We start from the raw sequence: 27,930 nt of genomic DNA on the forward strand, positions 1-27,930 counted from the left end.
TTTGATTTATCCAGTTCTGAAAGTATGGTCTTACCATCTATTTCATTTCCTTCTTGAGAGCCTTTGATTTTTCCTTTAGAAGGCAAACAGTATTATAATAAATACATTGAGAAAGACAGGTAAGTGAAATAATGGATGAAGCCCAGGCTTAGAGTTGGGAGGACTTTGATTCAAATTTGGCCTCAGATACTTCCTAGCTATGTGATCCTGGGCAAATCACTTAATCATGTTTGCCTAGTCTTTGCCCTTTTGTCTTAGAGTTGTTACTTGGACAAAGAGTAAGAATTTTTTTAAAAAAGTACATATATGATGCCATGCAGAAAACATTTCCACATTAGCCAGGGTGCAAAAGAAAATACACAAATGAAAAAAAATTTAAATATATTTTTAAATATACTTCAATTGCCACTGAGAGTTGATTAGTTCTCTCTCTTAGAGTTGACAGAAGTTTTCATCATGGGTCCTTTGGTCTTATAGAATCCTTAGATCTTTGTATAATAGCTATGTATTTCATATTTGATCAACCTTATGATACTGTCTTTACCATATACAAAGTTAAAGCTCTCCTCTGTTCATTACATTTGGCATTAATTCATATAAGTCTTTCTAGATTTTACTAAAAGAATCCTCATCATCATCTATTATAGCACAACTGTATTCCATCACAATTATATATCACAACTTGTTGGACCATTCCAAAGTTGATGGCCATCCTTGATTTTCAAATTTTTGCCACCATAAAAAGTTATTATGAACATTTTTGGTCAAGTAGGTCCTTTTTTCTCTTTTGTTTGATCTCTTTGACATACAGACTTGGCAATAGTATTCTTTGGTCAAAAGGTATACATGGTTTTCCAGCCATTCAAGCTTTTATTCCAAATTACTCTTCAGAGTGGTTGGATCAGTTCAGAACTCCACAACAATCCATTAGTGTCCCAATTTTTCTATGTCTAATCCAGCATTTGTTATTTTTCTTTTCTGTCATATTAGTCAATCTGATGGGTATGTTGTGGTACCTTATAGTTGTTTACATTTACATTTCTCTAGTCAATAGTGATTTAGAACATTTTTTATGTGATATTGATATCTTTGATTTCTTCTTCTGAAAACTGCCTATTGATATCCTTTGAATATTTATCAGGTAGGGAAAGGCTTTTATTTTTTCAAAATTTGGCTGAGTTAGCTATGTACAAGAAAAGAATCCTTTACTAGAGAAACTGGTACATCTTTTTGTATTTTGTTTTCTTTCTAATTATGGCTGCATTCGTTTTATTTTTTGCAACAACTTTTTCATTTCATGTAATCAAAACTATCTATTTTCTTACCCATGATCTTTTCTCTCTCTTGTTAAGTGATAAATTCTTATTCATAGATCTTGTATATTTTTCTATGCTCCCATTATTTGCTATCCCCATTTAAGTCTACTTTATCCATTTTTCCTTTGTCTTTGTATATGGTATGAGATATTTGTCTCTGCCTAGTTTCTGCAAAACTGTTTTCCAATATATATTTATTTGTGTGGAGGGGTTTTATAATTTTAATTATATAGTTCCTGATTTTGTTTGGTCTTAGCAGGTAGTCTCTAGTATATTTTATATTGACTACAGATATTTTATATAAAATTTCTCTTTCTGTCTGTTCTTGCTGGGTTTTATTCATAGAATATGGAAATGCTAATGATTTATGTGGGTTTACTTCATATCTTCCAAATTTACAAAAGCTGTGTTGTTTAACTAGTTTTCAACTGGTTCTCTAGGCTCCTCTGAGTAGGTTATCATATCGTTTCTAAAGACTGATAGTTTTGTTTCTTCATTGTCTATTTTTATTCCTCCAAGTTCTTTTGCTTATTTTATATTTATAGGTATCATTGTACCATATTGAATAATCAAGTCATAATGGGCATTCTTTCCTGCCCCCTAATGAGAAGGCATCAAGTTTATCCCTGTGATAGATAGTGCTAGCTCTTGGCTGTACAAAGATAGGACACCATTTTAAGAAATGCTCCATTAGAGACTTCTGGGGATGGAGCAAAGATGGAGTAATATCTACAAGAGCAGAGTCATTTCATCATGAAAATCCTCTCCAACTAAGATTAAAATATTGCCACAAAACAAATGAAGGAGTGGAAGAACCAATCTTTTGGTGGATACGGGGGCTAGTAAATCTGTTTTGCAAACATCCCCTGAGCCATGCAAGTCTGTAGGAACTATGGGAGTAGTCAGACTCCCATAACTGGGAGACCACAAAGGGTAAAGAAGTTGCAACCCAAAATGGTATCATTGGGTCCTTTGTAAAACACTCATTCCTTTTGATGCCCAATACACCAGCAAATTTACTTGGCAAGGATCTTCTGTGCAAATTGAGAGCTATAATACAATGTACACCCTCTGGAGACATATCTTTAGAACTTCCAGAGGAATCCTTAAGCCTGTTTGTTTCCTGTGTTATTCTTAGACACAGTTGAGACAGAGGGAGAAAAAGCATCTGTTTACCCTATACCAGACAATATACCAAGCACTCTATGGGCATCTTCTTCTACAGATATAGGATTACTGAAGTCAGCAACTTCTGTTAGGGTAATTACACACTATATTTCTCAGTATCCCTTAAGCAAAGAAGCAGTGGAAGGGATAAGGTCAATCACCGAATCATTGTTATAACAAGGAATTATAGTACCCTGCATATGAGAATTCAATACACCTATATTCCCAGTGGGAAAAAAAATTAAATGAAAATGGGTGCACCACCTACAGATTTGTAAAGGACTTAAGAGCAATCAATGATTACATTGTAAAATCCCAAACAATTGTCCCAAACCCAACTACAATTATCTCCTCCATACCTAACCATGCCACATATTTTACAGTGGTAGACTTATGCTTCACTTTCATTTCCATCCTGATTTCATAAATATTCCCAAAAGAATTTTGCAATTACCTGGGAGGGAAAAAGCTACTGTTGGAGTTGTGTTCCACAGGGATAATGCGAAAGCCCTTCCCTCTTGTCCCAAATCCTAAATAAAGACCCAAAGGCTATTTGGTTTAAGGAAAGCAAGCTAGAGCATTTTGTTGATGACATTCTTCTAGCATTTGCAAATACAAAAGTTTGTTAAAGGTACAGCAAATTTCTTTTGTGAGAGTTGTATAAGCGAGGACATAAGATCTCCAAAGCAAAGCTCCAGTAGTGCTTTGCCAAGAGTTGAGTATTTAAGGTTCATACTATTGGGGGGTTCTAATAGAATTATTTCCAAAAAGCAAATTGTTGACGTCCAAAAGTTTAGTGCACCAAGAACAAAGGGGCAAATCAGGGCAATACTTGGCACAATGGGATTCTGTCTCCAATGGATCCCAGGATTCAATGAATTGACCAAATGTCTCACTGATCTAACCAAAAATTCAGAACCTGAACCACTGAAACTGCAAACAATAACAAAACTTAAAGAGTCAATTCTTCCTGCTCCAGCTCTTGGGATCCAAGATTACTCTAAGCTTTTTCAGCTATTTGTTCATGAGTGTAAAGGGATAGCTTCAGGAGTTCTAGCATAAACCATAGGAACAAATCACTATCCTGTAGCTTATTACAGTGAACAGTTGGACCCAATCACAGTCAGGATTGCTCCATGCTTTTGTGGCTGCTGCATTGTTGGTGCAGAAATCTACATATTTAGTTCTTGGGTGTCCACTCACTGTATATTGCTCACATCAAATTAAAGCCCTTATGCTTAGATTTTGGACTCAAGTATTTTCTAACCAACAGATAGCAAAGTATGAAATAGTTCTTCTGGAAAATGAAAACATACAACTCAAAAGGTGTAGTATTTTAAATCTAGCAGCACCATTATTAGGTGCAGTAGTAGTAACATTGTTTGAGACCCTATGGTATGCTTCATTACCCACAAGTAAGAGTGCTCAAGGAGCAGAATTAATAGCTTTAAAACGTGCTTGCATATTGCCTGAGTGTAAGATAGCTAATATTTACACAGTCACTAGATATGTGTTTTCAATCTGACATGCGACTAGTTAGATCTGGAACAGAGAGGGTTTATAACATCTGGAGGGAAGCAGATAGCACATGCTGAGATTATAATGGCCTTGCTGGCAGCTATTCAAAAACCAAAGCAATTGGCTGTGATACATTGCAAAGGCCTTTCTTTTGGTAGAGATCCAGTATCTAAAGGTAATTACTGTGCTGATGTCACAGCTAAATTTGCAGCACAGAATGCTCCAGCCCACATTATGAATCTCTCTATCACTGAGTCAACAGATCTTCAAAAAGAATATCTGAACTCTGAGATTCATCAATGGAAGCAAGAGTTTGGAGCTAGGGAAGAAAATGGGATCTGAGTAACATCCCCTGGAAATCCTATCTTACCAAAAGATTTTTGCAACCATATATGCCAGTCTATACATAACAAAAGACATTTTGAGACACAAGATATTATAGATACAATAAAAAGGATGTGGGTAGCCCCAGGAATAACCACCTTGGCTAATAAAGTCTGTCCAAGCTGTTCTATCTGTCAGAGAGTCAATCAGAGTGTATTTAAGAAAAAAGGTTTTGGTGGGAGGCCATTAGCATATAGCCCTTTTGAAAATCTGCAGGTAGTTTATATCAGCATGGCAAAAGCAGGAAAATACAAGTTTTGTTTAGTACTGGTGGATGGATGGCCAGAAACATTTCCATCTGCTAAAAATATGTCAGCATTTGTAGTTAAGATCTTGCTCAGGGAAATTATTTCAAGATTTGGAGTCCCGATTAAAATTGAATTGGATGAAAGTTCCCATTTTACAGACAGAATTTTAGATCAAGTATATTAGAATTTAGGGATTGCAGCCAAATATCATGTGCCATCTATCCACAGAGTTCAGGACAAGTAGAATGTCTGAACAGGGAAATCAAAATGATGCTGGGGAAACTTTGTACTGAGACATATCTAAAATGGCCAGATATTCTCCCACTAGCACTATTCTATATAAGAACTAGACCTCGTAATGATTTACATATCTCACTGTATGAGTTACTCAAACTGCTTTTCTGTCAGTATTAGGAGGGGATACACAGATTGCTTTGTATGTAATTGAATTACAAAACAGACTTAAAGAGCTACATGACATAGGAGTTTTGGTTCAGACTAGGCCTCTGGACTACTCACTGTACGACATAAAGCCAGGTGATTCAGTGAACATCAAAAATTTTAGCAAAACATCTGCCACACAACAAACCTGAAATAGTCCTTACATAGTAGAGTTAGTCTCACCTTCATCTATAAAAGTTCTAGAAAAAGATTCTTGGTTCCATTGCTCCCACATTAAATTAGTTCCTAGGGAAGAAGACCATGTTCCAGAAGAAGGAGAAGAGATAGTAAACAGATTTAAAATAGAGAGCTGAGAGATGTCCATCAGTCAAAAAGTCTACAGTCAGAAAGTTGAGTGATAAGGAGACCATTCCAGAAGAAGAGGAAATTCTAAGAGAAGGGAATGAAGACAGAAGATAGCATAGCAGAGTCAGATAACAAGCAGGACCTGATGGTAACAGAGACTTTGCACAAGAATCCAACACAGAAGGGGAACAGACAGATAATGGACATGAAATGTGAGGTTTTTGCATCATTGCAACATTGCACATTTTCATTTTAGTGCCATCCAATGTTACATAAATACTACCAAGAAGTATGAAGATAGAAGAGAGACATGAGAGAAGAAGAGAAAAGGAGAATCTGAAGATCTGGAAAGTATTGTTACATACAACAGGCACATTTTAGGACACATTGATCACAAGATTTTTATCATGTAATAGTATTCATGTACATAAATGGATATATTATGAATTGCAAAGAATAACAGAAAGATATTTATACACTTTAGTTCCATAAGGTCTTACCTAAATGGAAGGTTTGTTTTAATGGCATTCCATTCAGGTAATATCAGAAGACATATGGAATTTTTTAATAGATATTTTATTACTCTCAGAGGGTGGAGATCTTAATGAGATCTTAATATATAATAATGTGTTTATGTATATATATATATACTTGTACATATATGTATATAATTTGCAATATATTTTGTAGATAACATATGTAGAGTAGGCAAGTGTGTAAATAAGTATACATAAGTGTATCTATATTCTATATATTGCTGTATATTTCTGTATATATGATTGTGAAGAGCTGCAGTAGTGCAAGAGTTTAATTTTTTAATCTGTATATATTTATATATTTGTAAATAAGAAATTCTTGTACATATGAGTACATATGTATAGATTTTTATAAATTAGATGTGTGAATAGTTAAAATATTGCAAAAGTTAGATTTCTTAGAATAGGAGACTCAGTTTTCAAGTTTTATGTGGACAGTTTTTGTTTTCTGTAATATAATTAGGTTTTAGTGCAAGGAAAATTTTTGCTTTGAATTGTTCAAGTAAGATTTTTTTAGATGCACTTTGCATTAATTTTTTATATGTTTAGACAGATTTTGTTTTATGAAAAGCATAAGCTACATTGGGTTTTTTGTACTTTTCTCTTTTCAATTTTGTTAGATTATTGTGAGATATTTTGATAAGTATGATAAGTTGATAAGTTTTCTGTATTAGCCTTAATATAAAAATTTATTCTTTATAACAACTGTTGGTGGAAAGGTTTTGCATTTTGCATTTTTGCATTTTATTATTGTATTATTTTACATTTACATTTTGTATTTTGAATTTTCTAATACTGTTTTGTTTTTGCAAATGTTTGCATTTTGATTTTGCTCTATGTAACTGTTTATTGTAATTCCCTTTTCCCCTGGTTAATGTCCCTAGCGTAAGGTAGTAGGATAGGAGTAGGGTAGATAGATAAGGGTAGTATGTTTCTTATTTTGAGTAAGTATAATAGAATAGGTTTGCAATAAGGGGAATTTATATATTTACTGGTGAGCATATGACAAATCTTTTTTTAAAAGATGTTCAAATGCTCATACGGTGGAATATAATGATAGAATTATAGAAAAAGAAATGTTTCCATAAGTGAAGTTAAAAGTTGGCTTGCAGAGGCTAGCATGAGCACATACTAGGAACTCTGAAGAGAAGATTCAGGAATTCAGGGAGAGGGAGGAAAGAGAGTTTTGAAGGTGCAATGGACATGTTCTCTCTCTTCCTGTCCTGAAGCCTAGGAGGAAGGAGCTGCTTACTGCTAAGCCTGTTTTAACCAAGCCGGTTGGTGAGAGAAGGGAAACCTTTTGAATTCCTTTGGGAGTACCTTTTCCACAGAAGAAACCTACTTAAAGAAGATCTCTATACTATCAACCCTGATTGAGAAGAGGCCTTATTCTAGTCTGTTGGTGAGTGAGGGCTGAGGTGTTTCGCCTCAGCCTGGCTATGCCTGGGGTTTGATTCAGTCCATTTGAGTTCACCCTTATCCAACTTGGAAAACTATTAACCACCAGATATACCAGAAAGGGAGGATTTTAGTGTCAGGTAGTATAGAAAGGGTTTGGGAATAATTAGCCAGAATCAAGGAGTGAAAGGTAGTATCAAGATCACAAAGACTCCATCTCACAATGGACTTAGAGGGAAGAGGGAAGTAATAGAACTTAGAGATTAGGGCATCCTCATTCCTAAATCCTCCCTCCTTAACCCTTTTAACTAATAAATCTGCTACTGTTACATCAAAGAAGTTTTGGAAGACTGGCTTGCACTTTGGCCCTAATGTGGTAAGGCCCAATCTGCTGAGATAATTAGATTAAGTCTACACTGCCCATCTTTAGATTTAATCACCAAAGGTGAGAGCACCTCCAATTCTGCGTGAGGAATCAGAATCAACTGACTGCCCCCTAGGCAGCGTCTATTGTGATTGGACATGCAAATTATGAAGGAGGCATAGGAAGTGACGCATAAGTGACCCCTTTAAAAGGAGAAGGTCTTCTGTTGGAGAGGAGCTTCTGGTGAAGAGGGCGGCTGATGAAGGAGCTCTTCTGGTCTGTGGAGGAGTGCTGGCTGGAACACTGAGACCTTGGTGAGTCTGCTTTCAATATCTTCTTTAGAAGTCCACATGGTGAGTTTAAAGACTGAATCTTCCTGAACTTCTCTTAAGGAACTTCCCTTTAATAGACTGTGAATGGAGCTTTGCTTTATTCACCTCCAGGCCTCTGGCCCTCTGACTCTCGGCTGAGGATTAATTAGATCTACCTGGATTAATTAGAGGATCGTAGTAATTTATCTACTGTGTTAGATTCTTATTTCCTTATTTCCTCTCTCTCTTCTTAATTTTAAATAAATTTCCATAAAAGTCAATTTTGACTTGATATTATTCTTAATTGAGGATTGATAATTGCTCAATCCTCTAGTGATCAATTTTAATATATTTAACCCCAAAAACCCTTTTTCCCCCTTACACTGCCTTACTTCACTAAAGAGAAACTGTGGTATTTGTAACAAGTTCCCTTGGTGGATAACAACATCCACCCACCTCAGTTTACTCTAATATTGCATTATATAACATAAAGAGGCAAGAAAAATCAATACAGAAAGAGGAGGATAAGGATGGTGACAGGTAATGCTTAAACTTTACTCTTATTGTAACTGGCTCAGAGAGGGAAAAACAAGCATACTCAGTGAGGTACAGAATTCTATCACCCTACAAAGAAGAAGGGGAACGAGACAAGGGAAGCAGGGGGTAATTGAAGGGAGGGGGAACTGGAAGGGTGACAAAAAACAAAATACTGGTGAGAAGGAACAGAGCAAAAGAGAACAGAGCAGGATCTAAAGGGGATAAAACTATGGAGGGCAATACAGTTTTGTTAAAGGATCACTGTACTGCAGATATAAATAACATGGAAACAGGATTTGAACAATGAAACGTGTATAACCCAGTGGAACTACTGTCAGCTTCAGGAGGGGGGAGGAAAGACCAGGGGGAGGAGGGGATCATGAATCATGGAACCATGGAAAAATATTGTAAATAAAAAAAGGAAAATGAATTTTTTGTTTGCACATTGTTGTTTACAAGTAACCATTAGACTATGAGCTCCTCGAGGACAGGGATTATTTTTTGCCCTTCTCTGTATCTCTACCAATTAGGATAGTGCCAGATACATAATAGGAACTTAATAAGTGTTTGTGGACTGACATGCTTCTTAGAAGACTTTAGGTTTTTTTTTTACCTTGGTACCAAGTTAAAAAGCTTATGCCTAAGCTTAACTTCTAAAATTTCTCTCTTGACTCTCTCTATATTTTCCTCTCGTCTGAACTCCACATTTGTTTTATTAAGGAGCAATTATTTAATGACAAAAATATGTATCAAGACATTTGTAAAAAGGAAAGTAGCTATATATCAACAAATGAAAATGGGTTAAAATATTTATAAAATTCAAGGAAAGTAGCATATAGCAATAAACAGTGCCATTACAATTAATTTTAAGGAACTATGCAAATTTGGCAACCTATAACAAATGAGGAGGAATGGGATTTAAAACAATGTTGGTCAACTTTTAGATGCACAACTATACTATACTATCACAACTATAGATCTCTAAATGTACATACTAATAATAGTCAATATTATATAATTCTTTTGAGTTTTGCAAAGTACTTAACATATTAATTCATTAGGGATACAGGAAATAGAGAAAAAGTCAAAAATACACTAAAGGGAAAAAGGAAAAAAAATATGTCAGTAGATTGAGAGTCAGGCCTAAAGACAGGAGATCTTGAGTTCACAACTGGCCTCTAGTCACTTCCTAAATGTATGACCTTGAGCAAGTCACTTAATTCCAATTGCCTAGCTCTTACCTCTCTTCTGCCTTGGAATCAATATTTTATATTGATTCCAAGAGGGAAGGGAAGGGTTAAAAAAAAGGTGAAAAGAAAAGCCACAATAAACAAATGAAGTTTTAGTGATGCGAGAATTGCTAACTATGAAATAATGAATTTAAACAAATTCCCATATTTTCTTTCATTATGAAAAATAGCTTATTGTAGTGGGTAAGCACTGGACTTGGAGTCAAAAAAGCCAGGATTTGAATCTTGCTTCAGACATTTGGTGTATGACTCTGGATAAGTCATTTAAAACTTATTATTGGCAGAAATAATAGACATTGCACTCTACAAATAATTGGAAAATACCTTTTTATCCCTCTAATTGCTGCACCTGACATCTTTAGTTCTTTATCACCTTTGTCCCTGTATCTAGTCACCAAATTCGACTATTGTCCTAAATCTATTTGCTGGGGTATGGACAACATAGTGACTTTCCCTAGAACATCTGAGTATGATATAATATGAAAAAGCATTAAATTTGGGGTCAGAAAACCTGAGTTCAAACCCAATTCTGCTTGGGAAAATCACAATCCCTCTGCCTCAGTTTCATAAACCATAAAATGAGGGCTTAGAGATGGAAGGTGCTGGGTTCAAATCTGGCTTCACTTCTTAGCTATATGATCCTGGACAAGTCACTCAGCCCCCATTGCCTAGCTCTTACTGCTCTTCTGCCTCAGAACAAATACAATTTTAATTCAAGGACAGAAGGTAAAAGTTTTAAAAAAGGGGTGAGGGGGTGTTGGACTTAATGACTTCTAAGGTCCATCCTAGCTTAAATCTATAATCCTATGAATGGGTCTGAGAATTCATAAACTCTGAAATGAAATGTAAAATTTTAAGTTAATCACAGAATTTATTTATCCTCTTTGTAATAACTGAAGGTATAAAAAATCCACTTAATTACAAATTCTATATATTAATTCTTACCGTAGCCTTTGTTTGTGCCATGTACTCTTCCTCCATTTTACAAAGGCGTATGTTTGTGTCTTCAAGCAGTTCTTGGATATTTTCTGTATGTCTCTTTTGGAGCTCAAATTTTTCTCTCTCCATCTCTGCAACCACATTATGAAGCTGCACAATAACAAATTTAATTTAAAAAAATCAATGGATTTTTCAGTGCCTTAAAACACCCTGCTTTTCAATTTTTTAAAAATTCCCATGTGCTTGGAGCCTATAGTACTTGACTGTCTCATGGTGGTATTAGAAGTAAGCTTAGGTTATCAAAGGTTATGCCAGTGGAACACTAATTCTTTTTTTTTTTTTTTTAGCATTGCAAAGTTTCTTTTTATTATTACAACAATAATGAGGAGTATGCTATTATTACCTCATTTTGTAACTGATTAAACTAAATTAGAGAGATTAAATGATTTCCCTGGAGTCACAATGTGTAAGGATGGAATTTTATGCAAAGGGGATGGAACCAAAGGAGAAGTCAGCTGCTGACAGTTGAGACCAGCAGAGGATTCTAGGAATTTCTCCCAGGATGAAGGAGAAGAGTGGTCTTCGGGCTGAGGGCTGGGAGGAGTGAGGAGGGAGAAAACCCAGCTCTGATCAGTCCAGAGGGCTTCCTGAGAATCTTTCTCTTGGATCCTTACAAACACTAGCATCTGAGATAAGATTTGAATTCAGATCTTCCTGATTCTAGGCCCAGTGTTGTAGCTACTGGATTTAGCATACTTGGCTTTACCAGCATTTTCAGTAGCTTAATGCAGACATACTGTTCTTGTAAATTATTTGCCTAACTTTAGATGGCCTTAATTTTTTAAATTTAGAATATTATTTCACGGTTACATGATTCATGATTTCACACACACACACACACACACACACACACACACACACACACACACACCCTTCCCTCCCTTCTCCTGGAGCTAACAAGCAGTTCCACTAGGTTATGCATGTATTACTGTTCAAAGCCTATTTCCATGTTATTAATATTTGCAGTAGAGTGATTTTTTATACATCAAAACCTTAATCATATTCCCATTGAACTACATGATCAAGCATATGTTTTTCTTCTGCATTTCTGTTCCCATAGTTCTTTCTCTGGATGTGGACACTATTATGAGAATAAGTGTCTCCGGATTGTCCTAAGGTCATTGCATTGCTACTAGTAGAAAAATCCATTACGTTTGACTGTACCACAGTGTATCAGTCTCTGTGTATACTATTCTCCTGGTTCTGCCACTTTCCCTCTGCATCAGTTCCTGGAGGGCTTTCCAGTTCAAATGGAATTCCTCCATTTCTTTATTCCTTTCAGCATAATAATATTCTATTACCAACAGATACCACAATTTATTCAGCCACTCCTCAATTGATTGAATTTCCCAATATCTTGCCACCACAAAAAGCGTGGCTATGAATATTTTTTCTATTTTTCCTTATTATCTCTTTGGGGTACAAACCCAGCAGTGGTATGGCTGGGTCAAAAGGTAGGCATACGGAGACTTCCGGTTAAGATGGCGGCAGAGTAAGGAGCAGCTGCTCGATCTCTCCTAACCAAAGCATACAGGACAACTCAAGGGGAAATAAAAACGAACCCAGATGAACGAAGCAACCCCACAACAGGGCGCAGCATTGAAGGTACGCAGAATTGGGGCATCTCCATGCTATAAAGGGGTGAAACAGCTCTCACTAAAACGTGAGAGGAAGAAGCCCGTCCCCCCAACCCCCACACCACAAACCTTGGACAACGCCAAGGCCAACTCACAAGAGTGAAAAAAGGACTGGGGCAACCAGTAAATCACTAGCAGTCCCAGGGCTTGTACCTGTGTGTTGCAAGACGAGGGACCCCAAGCGGCTGGGGGGCGCGCACGGACTTTCCCAAGCGTCTGCACAGGCGGGAACAAAGATCTCCAGAGCAGGTACTTTCCCGAGCATCTGCGTGGGTGAAGACAGTGCCCTAAGCGAGAATAAAGATCCCTAACGCAGAGACTTTACCTAGCGTCTGTGCGGGTGAAGGCAGTGCCCTAAGCTTGAATAAAGATCTCCAGCCCAGGCTTGGACCTCCAGTGAGGACCCGGAGCAGACAGGAGTGCAGCTGTGGAAGCAGCCCATGAGACTGCTGAAGGAGCCTCAGGCAGAGGGGCAGACTGGGGTCTACCAGGAGGCCTGACCTGAAGGACAAGGAGACTGGAGCCCCTGGGAGCTTAGAAGGCTCAGGCAGACCCTGAGTGTGAAGACAAAGCTGAAAAGGGGCAGGGCTGACCATGGAAAGCAGAGAATGCCAGAAGAAGAAAAAGATTATCAAGAAAAACTCTGGAACACTCGACAACTTTTACACAGAGAAAATCCAGACAACAGAGGAGGACAAACAAGTAATCATATCCAAACTTTACCAAAAAAATGAAAACTGGTCACAAGCTATTGAAGAGTTCAAAAATGAGATGTTGAAGTAGATGGAAGAGATCTGGCAAGAAAATAACAGCTTAAAAGGCAGAATCTCACAATTGGAAAGTGAGGCTCAGAAATCAAATGAACTGATAAGCAAATTGAACACCAGAAACGACCAGACTGAAAAGGAAAAACAAAAGATTATAGCCAAAAACCAGTCCTTAAAGGCTAGAATTGAAAAATTAGAACATAATGATCTCTCAAGACAACAAGAACAAATAAAACAAAGTCAAAAGACTGATAAAATAGAAGGAAACATGAAATATCTTAATGAGAAAGTGAAAGACCAAGAAAACCGGTCTAGAAGAGACAATGTGAGAATCATTGGTCTTCCAGAAAAGGCAGAAATTAATAGAAATTTCATACTCCATACTAAAAGAAATTATTCAGCAAAATTGCCCTGAAGTTCTACAACAAGAGGGCAATATAGACATTGAAAGGATCCAAAGATCACCCTCCACACAGGACACAGAAAAGGCAACAACAAGAAATATAATAGCAAAATTCAAGACCTTTCAAGTAAAAGAAAAATTCTTACAAGAAGCCAGAAAGAGACAATTCAAATATCAAGGAGCACCAATCAGGATCACACAGGAACTGGCAGCCTCCATTCTAAAAGACCACAAAGCGTGGAATACAATATTCGGAAAGGCAAGAGAGCTGGGCCTTTAGCCACAGATCAACTACCCATCGAAACTGACTATATACTTCCAGGGGAAAGTATGGACATTCAACAAAATTGATGATTTCCAAGTTTTTGCACAAAAGAGACCAGGACTAAATGAAAGTTTGATACCCAAACACAAAAATCAAGAGAAACATGAAAAGGTAAATAAGAAACAGAGGGAAAAGAAAGAAAACTTATAATTTTTTAAATTTGACTCTTTAAGGCCTTAAATAAGATCTAATTATCTGTATTACTATGTGGAGAAATGCTATGTATAATTCTCTGTAGTGAACTCTATTAACTATTATAATATTCACTATTATAGCAACCAGAAGAATAATTCATAGGAGAGGATAGGATACTAAATGGTCTAAGATGACATGGGGGGGGGGATTAAGAACGAGGGGGGGAATAGTAGAGGACACCAAGAAAAATCTGAATAAATAAGAAAAATAGGATATTCTATTACACACAAAGATGGCATGGGAAGGGGAGCGGAGAAATACTATTATAAGAAGGAGAGCATTAAGAGGGAATAATCAGACCTTACTCTCAGTGTAATCAACCCGGAGAGGGAAGAGTAGCTTTATCATCCATTTGGATAAAAAACTCTATCTAACCCTACTGAGAAAGTCAGAAGGGACAAACCAAAGGGAACAGAGGAGTGGGGAGGTGAAAAAAGGGGGGGAGAAGAAGGAGGAGGGAATTCATTAGGCTTTTAAAAAACAAAAAGAGGGGAATAACAAGGGAGAGGGTAGAAAGGGAAGTCAATCAAGGCAGGGGGTAAGGGACACCGGCTCAAAGCAAAAAACTGGTTTAAAAGAAAATAGTGTAAGAAGAAGGGGTGGGTCTAGGGGAGGATACAAAAATGTCAGTGAATGCACAACTGATAATTGTAACTCTGAATGCGAATGGGATGAACTCGCTCATAAAACGGAAGCAAATAGCAGAGTGGATCAGAAACCAAAATCCTACCATATGTTGTCTACAAGAAACAAATATGTGGCGGGTAGACACACACAAGTTTAAGGTTAAGAGCTTGAGCAAAATCTTTTGGGCATCAAATGAGAAAAAGAAGGCAGGAGTGGCTATTATGATCTCTGACAAAGCCAAAGTAAAAATAGATATGATTAAAAAAGACAGGAAAGGTCATTACATCCTGATTAAAGGCAGTATAAACAATGAGGAAATAACACTGCTCAATATGTATACAACAAGTGGTATAGCATCCAAATTCATAAAGGAGAAACTGGCAGAGCTCAAGAAGGAAATAGATAGTAAAACCATACTAGTGGGAGATCTAAATATTCCTCTTTCAGATCTAGATAAATCAAACCAAAAATTAAATAAGAAAGAGGTAAGAGAGGTGAATGAAGTCCTAGAAAAATTAGATTTAATTGATATGTGGAGAAAAATAAATAGGGACAAAAAGGAATACACCTTCTTTTCAGCTGCACATGGTACATTCACAAAGATTGACCATGTAATAGGAAATAGAATCATTGCAAACAAATGCAAAAGAGCAGATATAATAAATGTAACCCTCTCAGATCATAATGCAATAAAAATAATAATTAGTAAGGACACCTGGACAGGCAAATCAAAAACTAATTGGAAATTAAACAATATGATTCTCCAAAACCAATTTGTCAAAGAAGAAATCATAGAAACAATCAACAATTTCATTGAAGAAAATGACAATGATGAGACATCCTACCAAACTCTGGGGGATGTAGCCAAGGCAGAAATAAGGGGAAAATTTATATCCTTGAATGCATATATCAACAAATTAAGAAGGACAGAGACTAATGAATTGGGTATGCAACTCAAAAAATTAGAAAGCGAACAAATTAAAAACCCTCAGATGAAAACTAAATTAGAAATACTAAAAATTAAGGGAGAAATTAATAAAATCGAAAGTAAAAAAACTATTGAATTAATAAATAAGACTAGAAGCTGGTATTTTGAAAAAACAGATAAAATAGACAAAGTACTGGTCAATTCTAATAAGAAAAAGGAAAGAAGAAAACCAAATTGACAGTATTAAAGATGAAAAGGGAGACCTCACCTCTAATGAAGGGGAAATTAAGGCAATCATTAAAAACTATTTCGCCCAATTATATGGCAACAAATATAACAATTTAGGAGATACGGATGAATATTTACAAAAATATAAACTGCCTAGATTAACAGCAGAAGAAATAGAATACCTAAATAATCCCATCTCAGAAAAAGAAATTGAACAAGCCATCAAAGAACTCCCTAAGAAAAAATCACCAGGACCTGATGGATTCACAAGTGAATTCTATCAGACATTCAAAGAGCAACTAATCCCAATACTATACAAATTATTTGATATGATAAGCAAAGAAGGAGTCCTATCAAATTCCTTTCATGACACAAATGTGGTACTGATTCCAAAGTCAGGGAGATCAAAAACAGAGAAAGAAAACTATAGACCAATCTCCCTAATAAACATAGATGCAAAAACCTTAAATAGAATACTAGCAAAGAGACTCCAGCAAGTAATTAAGAAGATCATCCACCATGATCAGGTGGGATTTATACCAGGAATGTAAGGATGGTTCAACATTAGGAAAACCATCCACATAATTGACCATATCAACAGTCTAACAAACAAAAATCACATGATTATCTCAATAGATGCTGAAAAAGCCTTTGACAAAATACAGCATCCATTCCTATTGAAAACATTGAAAAGTATAGGAATAGAAGGACCCTTCCTAAAAATAATAAACAGTATATACCTAAAACCATCTACAAGCCTTATATGCAATAGGGATAAATTAGAAGCCTTCCCAATAAGATCAGGAGTAAAACAAGGATGTCCATTATCACCTCTATTATTCAACATAGTACTAGAAACACTAGCAGTAGCAATTAGAGAAGAAAAAGAAATTGAAGGTATCAAAATAGACAAGGAGGAGACTAAGCTATCACTCTTTGCAGATGATATGATGATCTACTTAAAAAATCCTAGAGAATCAACTAAGAAGCTGGTAGAAATAATCAACAACTTTAGCAAAGTTGCAGGATACAAATTAAATGCACATAAGTCATCAGCATTTCTATATATTTCCAACACATCACAGCAGCAAGAGGTAGAAAGAGAAACACCATCTAAAATCACCCTAGACAATATAAAATACTTGGGAATCTATCTACCAAAACAAACACAGCAATTATACAAAAACAAATACAAAACACTTTCCAAAAAAATAAAACTGGATCTCAACAATTGGAAAACCATTAATTGTTCATGGGTAGGACTAGCTAACATATTAAAATGAACATTCTACCCAAATTAATTTACCTATTTCATGCCATACCTATCAAATTACCAAAAAACTTCTTTACTGAATTAGGAAAAACTATAACAAATTTCATTTGGAATAACAAAAGATCAAGAATATCAAGGGAAATGATGAAAAAAAATGTGAAGGAAGGGGGCCTAGCAGTACCAGATATTAAACTATACTATAAAGCAGCAGTCATCAAAACAACATGGTACTGGCTAAGAGATAGAAGGGAGGATCAGTGGAATAGACTTGGGGTTAATGACATCAGCAAGACAGTGTATGATAAACCTAAAGAGCCCAACTTTTGGGACATGAATCCACTATTTGACAAAAACTGCTGGGAAAATTGGAAAACAATATGGGAGAGATTAGGTCTAGATCAACATCTCACACCCTACACCAAGATAAACTCGGAATGGGTGAATGACCTGAATATAAAGAGGGAAACTATAAATAAGTTAAGTGAACACAAAATAGTATACCTGACAGATCTCTGGGAAAGGAAAGATTTTTAAAACCAAGCAAGAGTTAGAGAAAATTACAAAATGTAAATTAAATGGTTTTGATTATATTAAGCTTAAAAGCTATTGTACAAACAAAAATAATGTAGTCAAAATCAGAAGGGAAACAACAAATTGGGAAAAAATCTTTATAACAAAAAACTCTGACAGGGGTCTAATTACTCAAATATACAAGGAATTAAATCAATTGTATAAAAAATCAAGCCATTCCCCAATTGATAAATGGGCAAGAGACATGAATAGGCAATTCTCAGGTAAAGAAATCAAAAGTATCAATAAGCACATGAGAAAGTGCTCTAAATCTCTAATAATTAGAGAAATGCTAATCAAAACAACTCTGAGGTATCACCTCACACCTAGCAGATTGTCTAAAATGAAAGAAGGGGAGAGTAACGAATGCTGGAGGGGATGTGGCAAAATTGGGACATTAATGTATTGCTGTTGGAGCTGTGAACTGATCCAACCATTCTGGCTGGCAGTTTGGAACTATACTCAAAGGGCTATAAAAGAATGCCTGCCCTTTGATCCAGCCATACCATTGTTGGGTTTGTACCCCAAAGAGATCATAGATAAACAGACTTGTACGAAAATATTTATAGCTGTGCTTTTTGTGGTGGCAAAGAATTGGAAAGGGAGGGTATGTCCTTCAATTGGGGAATGGCTGAACAAACTGTGGTATATGCTGGTGATGGAATACTATTGTGCTAAAAGGAATAATAAACTGGAGGAGTTCCATGTGAACTGGAAAGACCTCCAGGAACTGATGCAGAGTGAAAGGAGCAGAGTCAGAAGAACATTGTACATAGAGACTGATATACTATGGTAAAATCGAAAGTAATGGACTTCTGTACCAGCAGCAATGCAATGACACAAGACAGCTCTGAGGGATTTATTGTAAAGAACGCTACCCACATTCAGAGGAAGATCTGCAGGAGAGGAAACATAGAAGATAAACAATTGCTTGAATACAGGGGCTGAGGCGGACATGATTGGGGATGTGGACTCGAAACTACTACACCAATGCAACTAACAACAATATTGAAATAGGCCCTGAACAAGGACACATGTTACAACCAGTGGAAATGTGCATCGGCCATGGGTGGGGGGACAGCGGGGGGTGAAGGGGAAAGTAGGGGCATAAAGTATATAAACAGGTTAAAAATGAATATTAATAAATGTTTAATAAAAAAAAAAGGTAGGGATACTTTTAAAGCCCTTTGTGCATAGTTCCAAATTGCCTTCCAGAATGGTTAGACCAAATTCACAACTCCATCAAAAATGCATTAGTATCCCAATTTTGCCACATCCACTTCAACATTTATCACTTTCCTTGCTGCCATACTGGCCTAAGTGGAAGGTGGTACCTCAGAGTTGTTTTGATTTACATTTCTTTAATCAGGAGGGATTTAGGACACTTTTTCATGTGCTTATTGGTAGTTTTAATTTCTTAATAGGAAAACTTTCTATTCATGTCCCTTGACCATTTGTTGACTGGGGAATTGCTTGATTTTTTATAGATTTGACTTAGTTCCTTATATATTTGGGAAAGTAAACCTTTTTCAGAGAGTTTTGTTATAAAGATGTTTTCCCAGTTCATTGCTTTCCTTCTAATTTTGGTTGCATTGGTTTTGTTTGTAGAGAACCTTTTTAATTTGATATATATAGTCAAAGCCATTTATTTTACATTTTGCAATGGTCTCTATCTCTTGCTTGGCCTTAGATTCCTTCATTTCCCACAGAACTGATAGATATGCTTTTCAATGTTCACCTAATATTATGACTTTACTCTTTATATTCAAGTCATTTACCCATTTTGAATTTATCTTGGTATTATCTGTAAGATGTTGATCAAAACCTAATTTTTTCCATACTGTTTTTAAATTTTCCCAGCAATTTTGGTCAAATAGTGAGTTCTTATCCCAAAAGCTGGGATCTTTGGGTTCATCGAACACAAGCTCGTGGAGGTCATCCACCCTGATCCATCCCTCTGTTGGAGCACTAATTCTGACAAGTTATGAAAAACTAGAAAAGTTTCAAAAACGGGCCAAATATTAGACTATATATGCGTATTGCTGAAAAATATCTTGTGTCTTCCCTTCCTAAATTACTTTCCATCTACTCTGTAAATGTCATTTAAGTAATCATTTATATGTTATTGTCTCTATTAGAAAGTGCACTTCCTGAGGGTAGGAACAGTTTTTCCCTTTCTTTGGCATAATGTCTGCCACATAGTAAGCCTTTTCACTGACGTTATAAATTCAGAGTGGTTCAATCTCAAACTGGCTGCAGGGTCATAAAGTTTTGGCCCATAGTAAATATTTGAAAGGAAGCCCTAAATTTATACTAAAGACATAACCACAACAGAAGCCAGGGTAGCAAAGTATCTGCTATCTATTGGTGCTGTCTGCCACTGCTAACTTTCAGCACCATCTTAGTAATTCACATTAATGTAAATTCTCAAAAAATCTAAATTACAGATAAATTTTTAAAAAAGGCAATTCTCTTTAAACTGAGTGGCTGTGGTCAGAATACTTTTATTGCATCAATTAAGAGGCAAGAAATGATATGACTGTTGTGATTTAGACTAGAGTTAAAAAAGTTCAAATTTTTACTTTAAGGTCCCTATAAGTAAATACTATAAAGTATTATATGGTAGCTGCAAAAGTTACTACAAACATATTAACAAAATTCTTTAAAGAATTATATTTTGAAAGATTGATCAATTAAAATATTTCATAAAATGACTCAGAAAAATTTATTCCTTAATTGTTTATTTTATGTACCATACCTTTTTCTCCCAATCATTGATCAAGGATTCTGTGCTTTGTTCACATAATTTTTTTAACTCTGTAATCTGATTTTCTTTAGTCTCTCTAATCACTTGGGAGTCACGAATAAGAGTCTGGACTGTCAAAAAAAATAAGTGTTAGATGAATCTAAGATATAACTTTCAAAAACTATTGCAAATTTGATACAGTAATCAAAAGATAATTGCATTTTCCAATATCATTCTAATAAAGCAGTGTTTTAAAACACATTTGGTTTTGCTATTACTTCCTAAAAATTATATAAAATATTTTTCTTGTTACTTAAATAGCAATTTTCATCACCGGTTACTCAATCTGTCTGTGAATTAAGTAGAATTTCAGCCTTAATAAATTCATTGCATTTAGATATAAATCCAAATTTGGCAGCAGATTTTTCTCAAATTTAATATTTTCTCAGCTTAATCAATAATGTTTTTATTTTTAAGCTAACAAAAAATGAATCCTAAAAACTTCCAAAGAAATTTCACTAATTACTATATTTTATAGAAATAAGTACAGCATATTAAATCAAGTAAACCAAAGGCTTTGATAACTGTAACTTTTTAATGGTGCCCAAACTAAAATAGACTTTAAAATTGAAAAGAATTGATTTTTAATTTTCCTCTTGCACAATTTTAAATTTTATGACTTAAATGTGAGAAAGACATGAAATTCATATGAACTTTTTTGACAGCTGAGAATACTAGCAAAAAGAAAAAAATCATGTTTATCCATTCTTAAATTTCAGCAATTGTCAATGTTGGAATCATATATAAAAATATGTATATTCTCATAGGCAATCCCATCCATTGAACTAGCATTGAACTACTGAACTAACTTTCAGTGAAAAAAAAGTTTCAGTCAAAAAATCTAAATACCAAAAAGCTCATCTTCTCACCCACCAAGGCAAACCCACATTCTTAATTTTCTCATTTTTTTCAGTGGTACCATCATTCTCAGGCAGTTAGGTTGCACTGTGTTTAGCGTGCTGGGCCTGGAGTTAGGAAGACTCATCATCTTCCTGAGTTCAAAGCAAACATTTAACAGCAGTATAATCCTTGGCAAGTCTTTTAATTTTATTTGCCTCAGTTTACTCATTTGTAAAATAAGCTGGAGAAGGAAATGGTAAACCACTCCAGTATCTGCCAAGAAAACCCCAAAAAATGTCATGAAGAATTGGACATGACTGAACAACAATATCCATCACCATTATTTTCTCAGATAGATCCTATCTTTCACACTTACCTCAGGTCCTTGTTTCATTAATCATTCATCAATTTACTCTCAAGTGATTCATCTGAATAAGTATATATTAAATATTTGCTATGTACTAAGCACGCTTCTAAATAATGCAAAGTTCAAAAATCTTCAAAAATTCTATATTGTCTACAGCATAGAATACAAACTATTAACTCTAACATTACGGATATCCATAATAATATTGTGCCCTCATCCTTATCTGAATTTCAGGGCCAATAGAGAAATTTAATCTCACTGGAACCAACTCAGATTATTCTAATTCCTAAATTTCTACATGATATTCCCCTCTACCAAAACTCCTATCCTTCCTTTCCATCAATTCAGATCCTGAGTTTTTTTCCATTAACTCCTTCCAAGTGATCTCTCCACATACAGACCATCCTGAGAAGTCACTGAATAAATCATACATTGACACTGGATTACACCAAAGTAATAGTACTTTACATATGCTTGTTTGTATGCCTCTCTAACTGTTAGACAAATATAAGCTTTGTTGGCCCAGAGGATTGGAAGCATAGTACTGCATAGATATCTTGGTTATTCCCCTATATTGCCTACTAGTTATTTTCTTAGGCTTTAAGCAGTGATACAGGTTTGGAAAGTGGTCATCTAGACAGAAGCCACTAGGCCCCACAGCACAGTAATTCATGGCAGATCTGATAAAGTAAACATGATCAGGAGGTTATCTGTTAAGTAAGAACCATAGAGAATTGTCCCGAATAAAAAATATCATTTATGCTATCTTCATGAGCAAGTCTACCAACATGCATATGTATCTTGGGCTCCTTATTACCAATAGTTAATCTAAATGCAAGAAACATTTTTTAAATCTACAAACACCTACCTATAAAAAAATTAAAATAAAATAGAATGAAATTTTTATTAAAAGGGTCATGTTACATCACCTTTTCTCTCAAGCTTTTTAATAGTATCATCAGCTTCATTTTGCTTAGTTTTATATAAAGTTTTCAATTCTTCTATCTCGTTGTTCTTTCTTTCTAAAATCTGTAAACAATTTACAACATTTTAATAACTATTACTTTTCTTACACATTAAATATATGTGAAAGATTTCTGCAGCAGTAAACATGACAATACCCAACTTAACATTAATAATAATGATAGTTTATACTTATACAGTGTGTAAGATTGGCAAAATTCTCATTTGATCCTCATTTCAACCTGTTAACAAGGTGTGAGTATCATCATCACTTTATAAAGGAGAAAGATCAAAGTTTAAGCTACTTGCTTAAGATCATTAAGTGTCTGAGGAAAGTTCAGAACCCACAGAGAGAACTGAGTCAAATTTATAAGAATATGTCATTCCTCAATTGATAAATGGTCAAAGGGGCTAAGCAGGCAATTTTCAGAAGAAATTAATGCTACCTCTAATCATATGAAAAAATGTTCCATATTCCTAGTGATTATAGAGAATTTGGAAAAATCAAGACTGAAAGTCATCCAAAAGGTCATGAATAGACACATGATGGGGGCAGCTAGATGACTCAGGGCAGAAACAGGTAGTCCTGGGTTCAAGTCAGTACTTTTCTAGCTGTGTGACTGGACAAATCATGTAACCCCAATTGTCTAGCCCTTACTACTCTTCTGCCTTAGAATCATTACTTAGTATTAATTTTAACAAGATTTAAAAAAAATAATACATGATGGTTGAAATGCAACATATTGCCAGTGATGACTTGTGTCATCATTTGTATACTTGGAAAAACATGTGCCTATTACACAGTGAGACTAAAGGACAACTGGTAGGTAGCTCCATTAATAATACTGCTCCCCTTCAAAATGTTAAAAGAACCAAGGATTCTAGCAATAAAAATTTATATTTTACATAGTGGTTTATTAAAAGTTTCATTTATAACAAAAAGAAGATTTTTTAAAGTAAGCTAAAAATTAAAGTAATAGCACCAAAAAAGCCAATTCTACTATTTTGAACTGGCATTCTATTTCAACAAAAAAGAAATACAATGCCAGTATCAAGAGAGATCTAGGAGAAAAGTGAACATAAAATATAATTATGGAAGAGTTATTTAAGTATGAATTATTAGGTTGTTCACAAACAATGTGGGGGAAAAACCAACAGAACATTAAATTTATTATCATAGTTAATAAAGCTTTACAGTATACAGTTTGATAGGGAATAGATCACTGGTTTCAGGACCATTCAGAACCTGAATGGGCTAAAGTCCTACTTTTGATACATCTTGGCTATGAATCCATGGGCACCTCCTTAGTTATAAATGCTCAGAACAACCAATACTTTAAATTGTAGAAGTAGTCAGCCAGCACTGATGGGGGAAATCCCTCATTGAAAGCTCCCTCAACCAATGAAATAACCAGTGTGGGTCCTAAACTTAGGATTGTAGTTTACAAAGATTTTTTCCTCAAAGTCATTCTATGAGTATTATCATCTTCAGTTAATGAAGAAACTCCAATTCAGAAAGAATCAGACTTGTGTCAAGGCATATAATTAAGACACACTCAATTATTTTGCATACATCTCTACATTCTTTCTCTGCTAGGCCATTCTACTTTTCATCTTTCATATATTAATAATCACTCCACATCCTCAAACTTTCCTTTCCTCTCATTTGAATTTCTACTCTACATTCCATTTAGAACTTCCATATCCATAGTTTTTCCTCCTGAATTTTGATTCCTACTCAGTTTAATTCTATTCTTTCCCAGGCCCATTCAATTTCCCCAAATCCTCTCTTCACCCATTCCTTTCTGCCCTCTGCAATCCTCAGTCCTAGTTATAATGCATACTTAAACTTTTTCTCAAATATTTTTTCTACTTTTCCATTCTAATTAAAACTGGAATGCCCTTGAGGACAACAAATCTGCAAAACCTTCTTTTCCAATACCATTATTACCACACATCTGCAAATTCCACAATCTATTAACAATCTCAATCCTTCTAACTCTTACTTGCACTAAACCTGCTCTTCATCTTCATCATGACTTCCTACCCTTTGACCAGTCTTTAATCTCCTGATTCCCCACACACGTGCTGTACTCCATACTATACCTACTGAACTACATGTTTTGCCACTTGAATGATTTGCTAGCCACCACTCTGAAATCTTTTGCTACAATGTCCAAACTTTCCCCCACCTCCTGCTGACTAATCCTTAACCTTGAGAATTCCCTATAATGCATTCTCTCTTTCTTCCAGCTCTCCAGTTGTCAATTGTTACTATAAGAAGTAAAATTAATATAAAAAGATAGCTTTAGAAATATTATGGTTTTATAAGATTGTATTTTGTAGTCATTAGAAAATGAAGCCATGTGCCATGCTGGCTAAGTCATTTTAAAAGACAAGCACTATTACCTCCTTTCCCCATGGTGGATCGGAAGCCAAGAGAGCAAAGAGCAAACAGGAAGTGTAAATCCAGCCACTCAATTTTATCTTCCTGTCTACTTCATCACTTAACTGTCTACATCATCATGTAACAACACGAAGCCAGTGGGCTCACAGAAAATGTAGTTTAGAGACCCCAAAATTTCCAATAACATATTACTGGATATAGTAATGAAATTACACTAATTTCACCCATTTCAAATTTATGTTTCATAATATATCATTCTTCTGAAATGTTACAAATTTTTCTTCCCTTCTCAAGTCCTCAATAGTAGATGTCAACTTCCACAATGAGAATAATAGAACTATCCAATCAGAATTCTTTCCATTCTAAATGTCCCATTATCCATTTAACCCTTAAAATAAGGGTTTTTTTTAAAAACTATATTGGGGGAAAAGGAGGATAAAAGAAAGGATAAAACTTTTATAATAAATTACAATGGGGAAAAGGCAAAGCTGTTCAACTATTATTCTGTTTTAGTTTTCTCTGAGAAGGAATAAACAGAATAAAAATTGCTAAGACAGTTAATAGCAAATATAAATAAGGAGATAGTAAGAGCACACCAAAATGCCTATGATGAATTCATGTGATCTAGCCCAGACTAACTATACCCTCATATCTTTGCAGATGCACTTACTAATCTCTACCAGTGATATCTGAAAGACCACAGAAAAGGAGAGGTAGCACAGTATAGGAGAAGGGTAAATAATATCTCTATTTTACAAGAAGAGAGGAGAACAAACCTATAAACTACAGGCCAGCAAATTTGACTCTGATTTATATGTAAATTCTAAAAAAGATCTTTAAAGATGTATGTAAAAAGGAATTCTTTATTCCTTTTCTCTAATTTAACAGGGGACCTGGAGGTCCTCTTACCATAACCAACCCACAGTGACAGGAAGTAGGAACCACAGAGACAAGAACTGAGGTAGAGGAAAATTATAAAAGGGGCAGAGCGTCAGTTGGTCAGCTTGTCAGTTGCTGACAGTTAGTGGGATCAATTGCTGACAGCTGCTGACAGGGCTGGCAGTTGTGGGGAAGTTGGCTGCTGGGTGTGAGTTGGTCATTGGAAGTTGGTTGCTGGTGGTGTGGGTTGGTGATTAGTTGGTGGTTGGCATTTAGTTGCTAAAATATAAAGGCAGGCCTAAGCTTACTGAGAGGGCTTTTGGCTTTTGGGTTTGGGGCTTTTGGTTATGGATGTTAGGGTTTTTTCCCTTCCTTGAGCTTTTTGGAAGGTGACTGGTCTTCTTTGACAGATCTAAGTGAGGTTGAATTAAACACTGATTGGGTTGGTTTTGATTGGGCTGAATTGAGTTGGAACTTTGGGGGTGGCTATTATTAGCAGTAGTTAATAGGCATTTACAGGTAAATATTGGCAGTTTTAGATAGTAATTATAGGCAGTTATAGATTGTTATAGAATAGCTAGTTAGGTATTAGGAAATTTATTTCTCTACCTCTTTCCTATATTTCTCTCCTTTACTACATACATTTTACTATATATATTTTTTACTATCATTTAATTAAACTAAATTGTTCATTGTTAAAAGTTGCCAGAAGTTTTTGTTTCTCTGGCTTAATGAGATAATATTAATTTACAACTCTACTATATTCTCATTAAAACTTAAGTCATTAAAAGCTGCTCTCTTATTTTGTCAAAACCCCTATTTTAAACCTTTCATGTATTTTTTACAAGTCAATATATTGTCAACAAAAATAAGCATTCCAGACTAACCTTATTTCCTGTTGTGACAGGGTTTAGGGGAGCTAAAAGAGGGAAAATGCTCTGAGTATAGTTTATTTAGGTTTTAGCAAAGATTGATGAAAAATCTCATATAATTTTTGTGGAAAAGATGAACAATTAGATGACAATACAATCAGATCTATTAAGACCTTGTTGGACAGTCAGTCTCAAAAGGCAGGAGGTCTCCAGTGAAATACTCCAGGTATCTGTGCTTCATCCTATGCTATTTAAGATATTTATTAGTGACTTGGATAAAGGACATAAAAGATACACTCATCAAATTTACAGAGGACAGAAGATTGGGAAAAGCATAACAGTATATTGTACTATAATATAATGTAATATAACAGTATATTGTACAGTTCAGAATTAACAGGACCTTGACAGGGTACAGAATTGGGCTAAATACTAAGAATTCACTAGGGATAATGTTAAAGTCTTGTACTTGGATATAAAAAATCAACTTCACAAATGTTAGATGAAGGAGATATGGCTAGGCAGCAGTTGCTCTGAAAAAGTTCTGAAGATTTTAGTGGACTGTAAAATCAATGACTTAGCAGTGTGACTTAGCAGCTAAAAAAGCGAATGTCATCTTCAGCTTCAGTAAAAGGTATAGCTGCCAAGATAAGAAGTCATAGTTCCTCTATATACTGTCCATTTATTACCTCTTTTGGAGTATTGTGTTATTTTATGAACACCATAATGTAAAAACTTTGACAAAGTTTGTCCAAAGAAGGGCAACGAAGACAGTGAAAGACTTTGTGTCCATATCATATAGAGACTGGTTGAAGAAATTGGGCAAATTTAACCTAGAGAAGAAAACAGTAGGAGAAACATTAAAGCTGTATTTGAACTGTTGGGCACCCTCAAAAGCAAAACCAGGAACAATAGGTGGAAAGTGTGAAGTGGCTGACTTAGGCTTTAGTTCAAGGAAAACTTTTTTTTTTAATTCAAAGATATTTTCCCAATTACATGTAATAATAATTTTCAACATATTTTCCAAAATTATTAGATCCAAATTATTTTCCTCCTTTCCTTCTTTCC

General features: G+C 35.2%; 1 protein-coding gene across 1 annotated transcript in view; it reads right to left on the reverse strand.

Moving 5' to 3' along the window:
• Positions 1-27,930, reverse strand: part of CEP112 (centrosomal protein 112) — a 527,068-nt gene that overhangs the window by 364,930 nt on the left and 134,208 nt on the right. Inside the window, exons 10-12 of the mRNA XM_044675157.1 lie at positions 22,671-22,770; positions 20,487-20,605; positions 10,722-10,865 (exon numbers count right to left, since the gene is read on the reverse strand). Coding sequence (XP_044531092.1) covers positions 10,722-10,865; positions 20,487-20,605; positions 22,671-22,770 — 363 coding nt within the window. The remainder of the gene's footprint in view (positions 1-10,721; positions 10,866-20,486; positions 20,606-22,670; positions 22,771-27,930) is intronic.

The sequence above is a fragment of the Gracilinanus agilis genome, chromosome 4, assembly GCF_016433145.1.
Source record: "Gracilinanus agilis isolate LMUSP501 chromosome 4, AgileGrace, whole genome shotgun sequence".
Taxonomy (NCBI): Eukaryota; Metazoa; Chordata; class Mammalia; order Didelphimorphia; family Didelphidae; genus Gracilinanus; species Gracilinanus agilis.